This window comes from Meleagris gallopavo, chromosome Z (assembly GCF_000146605.3).
Source record: "Meleagris gallopavo isolate NT-WF06-2002-E0010 breed Aviagen turkey brand Nicholas breeding stock chromosome Z, Turkey_5.1, whole genome shotgun sequence".
In the NCBI taxonomy this organism is placed as follows: domain Eukaryota; kingdom Metazoa; phylum Chordata; class Aves; order Galliformes; family Phasianidae; genus Meleagris; species Meleagris gallopavo.
This window is the reverse complement of record NC_015041.2, coordinates 52,025,610-52,032,980: the sequence shown is the minus strand read 5'-3', so window position 1 is coordinate 52,032,980 and position 7,371 is coordinate 52,025,610. Positions and strand designations below refer to the sequence as shown.

At 37.9% G+C, this 7,371-nt stretch overlaps 1 protein-coding gene across 1 annotated transcript in view; it reads right to left on the bottom strand.

The window, feature by feature from the left end:
- Nucleotides 1-7,371, bottom strand: part of MCTP1 (multiple C2 and transmembrane domain containing 1) — a 219,047-nt gene that overhangs the window by 11,671 nt on the left and 200,005 nt on the right. The window contains exon 14 of the mRNA XM_031557436.1: nucleotides 1,842-1,904. Within this exon, the coding sequence (XP_031413296.1) occupies nucleotides 1,842-1,904 (63 nt within the window). The remainder of the gene's footprint in view (nucleotides 1-1,841; nucleotides 1,905-7,371) is intronic.

Sequence of the window (7,371 nt, the reverse complement as noted above, 5' to 3'; positions counted from 1 at the left end):
TGCCATTTAAATAGAAGATAAAATTTATTATAAAAAGCTATCAACAGCTTTATCGTTATTTAATTTCTCTGATTTGTTTTCTTGCAGAAGGCTTAAGGTATCTAAAAAGCAAGATGTTTGCTAGGGGATGGCTTTAACTATAAACTGTGAAAGCAATGTCAAATTGCTATTGACAGTCTGACTGGAATTTACAAAAGGGAATGAACACAAAGTAAAGACTTGAAACCAAGTCTTCTTCCCCCTTTGCAGTAATATGTACATTACTGATTGATATACTGCTTGGCCAATAATAATATTTAATGCTTGTATACGGCTTTTAGCCAAAACTATATTTTTTATTCAGTGAAGCAAAACAAAGTAAATGACTTGTTCTAGATTGTATGGAACTGATTCACATCAAAACCTGAGTACAACGCATGTTGTCCAAATTTCTTTATTCAGTGCACTGTGCGTCTGGCCCCATGATAGAACAGGGTGATTTAGGGAAGGATTACACCTCTAAGCCCAAACCCCTCTCTACTCTAGGCTGAAGTGCATTTACAAAACAAACATTCCAAAAGAAAAAGAAACCAGGAGAAATAAATAAGCCAGAATCAAAAGTGAACTTTGCTAAAGTTAATGGAATTGAAAGAAGTGGGGAAAAAAAAAAAAAAGAAGAGCTTTAAGAGATAGGAGATATTTTTAGGACACAGAATAAAGATCTGAATGCCTTCTAGTAGATAACTGTCTTGCTAATGAAATGCTACATTGAAGCTTACATTAGGCAACTGTCCTATTAATAAACAGAGATGTTGGAGAGAAAGGTATGGTCATAAAAACAAAAATCATACAAAAATCTGAGTGTTTCATCCAGAATATAGGCAAATTTTGAAACTTTGAGGAGATGCTCTCAGAAAGGATCTTCCAAAAATACTCTTTGTTGTCCAAGTGTGTATGATAAAGTGCTGCTGTAAGAACCAAAGTGACTGAGGCAAAACCAAACTGATTGGAACATCATGCCATCACTGACTGGGACCTAAATATTCACACACTGTGTTCTCAGAAAGTGTTATGGTCTTGTTGGTTGGCCACAAGAAGTTGCACACTATTCTTTGCTTGTGTCACTTACCTGTGGCTACAAAATCATTGGTGACAGTGAGGTCAGCGAGGAATTACTCTAATCATTCTTTGTCTGCTAATAAAAAAATCTGTAAATCTCAATTATTTGAATAGTGTAGGAAAACTCTGATGAGGATTGCTGCAGTTTACTTCAACTAACAATTGATCTCAAAAGCAGATCTGCCCCATCTGTATGCATGCAACATCATCTCTCAGAGTGCAAGCCGTGTGCAGGGCTGCAGTATCTGGTAGCCCTCTGAGCAATAGGTCCAGAATGTTGGTAGAAAAAGCATTATGCAGATTAATTCCTGCAGTGGGCATGGAGATAGCAGCTGCTGAATACTGTCCAAGGCCTGGTTGCTGCTCAAAAACCTGTGACTGGGGATTAATGGCCTCACCAGTCACCTCCTAGGCTCTAACCTCTTTTTTCTGGGAAAGTTGCTAAGAAGACAGCAAGCCTACATTAATCGGTTTCTGGAGGCATTTGATCTCCTCCAGGTCTTTTGAACTGCTATTAAAAGGCTTCAGACCTGGTGAAGGATACAGGCGTAAGTCATTATCTTTTTATCCGGGAAAGGGAAAGAGGACAGGCAACCATGACGATACTGTTATATTGAAGCATATTTGGAAGTGAGATCATGAGGTAAAGCTGTATGTTCTATATGACCTGGAAAGATACACTAGGTGACCTGAAACAGGCCTCCTCCATTATGTCTGTATCAGGTTGTTTTAACTGTTCTTACCTCTTGAAGGATGTCACATGTGGAGTACCATAACCATGTTATCTTGTCACTTCTGGGAAGACTCTTGAAGAGATTAAAATCCTTCAATGGGAGCTTAGCAATTTATAAGATCCCACCCTTCCACTAAGCCATCTTATAACTCTTCAGACCATATACTATTAGTTATTTTAAATACTGACTTACTGCATGTCACGTACTGGCATCTGTTCTCCTCTTAGCACCAATAACAAACAAAAGAAAAAAAAGTCGAGATAGTTTTGAAACCATTCTGAAAGAGAACAGTCAGAGAGGGCTTTCCACTTTGCTAGTACAATTTAACATGTACATCATATCTCAGGGTTATCTTAGACAATTAAAATTGAGCTTTAAAACTGCGGACTTAGTTTTGACCTCAGTACTTGTTAATGCACATTCAGTGACTGTATTTGTAAAAAGCAGATCAGTTGTTTACAAATGATACATATTTCATCTGTAAGTACTACCTGCTAGCTTAGGTCTTTAGGCATGAATTTTACTATAGAGAACAACACGTAGATAATAGATTTGAAAATAACTGCTGATGAGCAAACGGAAATTAGACTGAGGATTTCTAAAATACAGAGAAAACCACATCATTATTAAAAGAGTAGGGTTTCACAGAAATAAATGGTATCTGTGGTCACGATTATTAAAGAAAGAAGCAATAAAATGTTATTACACACTGAGCATTCAATATTTTAAACAGCATAAAGCAAACACAATAGAAACCACATAAACGTGTGGATGAAAACACTGACAGTTCACTGTACAAGAAGACACCATGACTATGAGCAGAATATTACAACAATCTGTTCTTTCTCAAACATACAGTAAGAGTTGATAAAAATCATTTTGAACCTTCTGTAACTTTCTGGCACTACCACCTATCTAAAGAATTAGGCTCTTTATGTATATAATGAACAGCTGCAATACTAGAACATAAATATATAATTTTAAAAAAGTAATGAGGAACAGTACTAACTCTGGGGAAAAGGTGGTATTACAAGCTTTCTGTGAAGTAGAAAAAAAAATGGCAATTGACAATATAGTTCAAATGAAGGCTTTTTGGCCAATGCTTTTTATTTTCCCTTTTTTTCCTGGCTGCGTCATATAGTATTGTCTCTTCTGATCCTTCCTGATCTTTCCTTTACTGAACATTTTAGTACAGTTACAGCAACACTCCAGATAAAATAGGTACATGAATGCAGAAGAGCTCCATATTAATTGATTTGCCATTTCACTGAAGTGGGAGGAAACAAAAACATGAATTTGCATTGCATTATAACTTTTTGGCTAATGCCTTTAGTTGTGGTGACAAATTAAGCAATGTCAGTCAATGGTGTGAATACCGTGGCATGAGTTTGGTATGAACCTTAACAAATTAAGTCATGGTAGTGTCAAGCATTGCAATGATGAGAATCTACCAGTCGCTTTAGGTTCACATTTGAAAATCCTGGGAGGCAAGGGCAGATCTCCCTGGGAAAACCTCCATGCCCCCTGAGTGGTAGCATCCACTTTCCAGCACATACAGAGAAACTGCTTGCCCAAGGGGCTCTGTTTTCCTGCTAAGAGGAGGACCCTCCCCAGCCAGGAGGGGCACAGATAGGGGATACAGCTGCAGAAGAATGAAAAATAATACAAATATAGCACAAAGATCTCACTCTGACTCTACGCAGCTGATGCTGCCTACCACAGGTGGCTGCTTTCCCCCTTTCCGGACTCCTTCCCGTTCCAGTAGGACAGCCATATCCCACTAGAAGGCCTGCTGCAGACATCCATCCACAGCACTGCAGATCTGTGGGCTTGTTGTGGATGGACAAGAGCCCTGGGAGGGAATGCAACTAAAACAGCTCAAACAGATCCAGTGAAAATTCCATGCCACTGGGTGGGAGAAGTGGGGGTGGATTTGACAGAGCTGCTGTTGTCAGGGACTGGCTGGACATTTGTTGGTTAGCCATAAACAAGTGCTTGTTGTATCAGTTGTTTTTCTTGATTAGTTTTGCTTTTCCCACATCTTTTATGTATTAATCTCAACTGATCATTTTTCTCACTTTCGGCTTTCCAGTTCCAAAATGCTTTTCTTAAGGAATTGGATCCAGACGAGAAAAATGCCTCATCCTCAGATAAGCCAGAGTAGGTTATCCAAAATCTTGCACTCTGGACATGAATCTGCAGCAATCAAGATGAAAATACAAATATAGGAGATTTAAGCACCATTATTATGGGAGTTGAATGTTTAAAGAAAATCTCCTTGGAAGTCATTTGAGACTGAATCCCACAGTTGTGACCAAAATGCTGACTGAAAGAACCACGAGCACTCAAAAGCAAAAAACAAAACACAATCATCATGTTATTAGCCCTATTTCAGTTCGAGACAAATCCTGACATGTCCAGAGCCTACTACTATGAAATAATGTTCCAAAGATAACGTAGACACATGCACATTTCAAATGGAAGCTACAATTATTCAACAGATCTATCAAATATTAATAAATTGCAGAAAGATTTCCAAAAATACTGCTTATTTAATATAAATTTCTTGGATAAATGTTCAAGCTGTGCTCTTGGAAAATTACTTAATGCAGAAAAACACTTTGGCATTTGAGGCAAAACAATATAAAAAAGAAGAAAAGAGCAGCATCTGGAAAAGTTCCCTGCAAATATTCTAGGCATACAGTGAGAAGGAGAGAGGTGTGAACCACGAATTCCGTATTCTTTTGGAAGAAAATCCAGAGAAAAGCCTGATAAAACTTCACTGCTCCTTTTCTCAGTATCTGCTTATTTCATTGACATGAAAGAAATCCCTCCTTGTTTACTCAGAACTACTGAAAATTTGGAAGAGATCTAAATCTGAGCCATCTAACAAAGGTTGCATGGCTCCGTGAATATGCAATGTAGGGTAATTTGTTACAATGTTATTTTAATGTCTAACCACTACAATACTCTGTTCTACATTAATTTGAAATAAGCTTCAGCATACCTAATGTCTCGGAAAAAAAAAGCACATATTTATGCTGGACCACAGTAAATTGTACTCTGAAAATCTCTGAAAATGTTCCAATAGCTTTCATTTCTGGTACTGTATTGTAGATTATAGTGCTAGAAAGCAAAAGAGTTGCTCAAAGGCAAATCTTTGCATAAATATCTTTTTTTTTTCCCAATAAAACTAACTTTCGTAGCCAAACCAAAAACACTGTATACTGTATGTATATACTGTCAATTTACAATAAAAGACCTACTATTCAAAGCTACCAGCTTGTCTTTCATCAACTTACATGAATTTACTTTTAAGAAATCAATAATGCTTAGTTGAAAAGATAACGAATAGGGATACTGTAGGAAGAAAAGAAAAGCAAATTACTGTTAAAATTAAATACAACATTTAGATGATTAATGTAATGTTAGAATGATAACTGAATAAAATAAATGGCCTGAAACATGGAAGTTTGCTAGTCCTTAGGCAATATTAACATGACCACTGAGTACTCATGACATAGAAGTTATATTGGATCACAAAGAAAGCTGTTTACACAAAATCTTACAAACAAAGCAGGAAAAAAAGCTGAGATATCTAATTTACAGAAGATGAAAAATAAGTGTTTAATGGAATTTATGAGCTTTCCTAGAGAAACAAATAAAAGAAGTACTTTAACCAGTCACTCAAGCATTTCCCCAGACAACATTTTTTTCCTCATTGCCTCCTACCTTGCATGCTCTGTGTTTGGAAACTAAGAATTGCCAAGATCCACAGATACACAAAACCCTAGGAGGAGAAGGGCTAGGAAACCTGCTGGGAATAATAAGCTTGACAGCAAATCTACAAATCATCATAGTTTAACATTTCAGAGTGCGTATGAAGTATTAAGCAAACAAATGGATAAGTGAGCAAAAGGGGCACTCAGCAGCATTTAGCACGTGAAACATGCTAAATTGGCTTTCAAAACATGATGCATTCCTGTTGGAATCAGATCCTTTTTAACATGGGCTTCCTTTTAAGAGAGAAAACAGAACACCGAAAAGACGATTGGAGAGCATCTCCCTCCAAAATCCCTGATCCTTTCCTGACATTTTCACAGATGCCAGAAATCCATGGAGGATGACATCAACTTCAGAGCTTTGCTGGCACCGGCTGACCAGAGGAGGGTGTGAGCATGATGCCATCATCACCTGATTCCCTGATTCTGCCTTTGCCATCTAACTAACTGTGTTAGATTGTCACGATCCCTATACAGGCACAGTCTGTTTAGAATAACCCATTTTATTCCCGTAGTACTTTCCAGCAGAGAAGACTAATTAGGCCTCCATTAACTCTTCGTTTTAGTACCACTCACAGAAGGAACAATAACTAGTCAAATGCACTAGATTGCAAGAATTCAACAACAGCTCTCATCTTCCACTTTCAGCAAACAGTTTCTGCATCATTCACTGTCTAGTAAACAAAGTTTAAATGCTTTTCAGCCCTGGTTGTAAGCTCAGTACCCAGTCCAACAGCAGCAGGTAATAAAGCTGGTGCTGTATAATGTCTTTTTTCTCATGTGTGCCTGCTTTCCATAGATTTCATTATTTCTCCTAGATCTGCACTCATTGTCATATCCGGGGCATGGATATACTAAGTAAACAGGGAGAAGAGCTGTGAATTTTTTATCATCATTGAAATAACTGGCGGGGAGGATATACTGCATTCAACTTTTTCCAAAGAAAACAAGAAACACAGTAGATGTCACTCCTGCAGAAAAAGCTCGACACTATTCCATCCTGACAGTCTGAAATTAAAAACACAAGCACTTCAGGTATTTAGGCTTTGTGGCGTATCAGTTAGCAAACAGACCACAACAAGCACCTGCACTGGACTAAAACAGCTTCTGTAAAGTGTCTCATTTGTGTTGGATGACCCAGGAGCACCCAGACTACAGTAAGGCTATTTGAAATTAAACATGTGGATGGATTGCTTGCACTCTCTGTTGCAGAGCAGTCAGCAGTGAGTACCCACAGTCAAAAGCAGAGGTCAAGCAGACACTTAGACAAGCCCAGATGGTTTTCAGGCACAGGGAGAATTGTGGTTTACTGGACAGCTCCTTCTTCCTTAGCAGTTCTTAATGGCTCTTCTTTCCATGAGCCTGTCCTCATTCTGAACACACAAAAGCTTTAAGCACTGCTGTGAGTAGTTAAACCATTTCAACCAAAGTTCCTTCAGAGCCTCTGGGCAAACACCACTCCGTCTCCCATAATTCAATATTGCTCATTTTGCTGATTCATTCTATAATTTCTCTTACTAACACTCCTAATTTGAAGCAGATTGTCTGTCACAGTCCCTATGAAAATCTCTGCAAGCTCTTCAACAAGTAATGCAGATGCAAGAAATAAGCAGTAGGGCTTAAATTCTAAGTCCACACACAGGTTGTTCTTCAAGTACCATACACAGATGTCTGAAGCTTTAAAATTATTTGTGACTGATTTCTTCGAACTTTGCAGATTGTAAAACCAATGCAATCAATATTAGAAAAGCAAATAA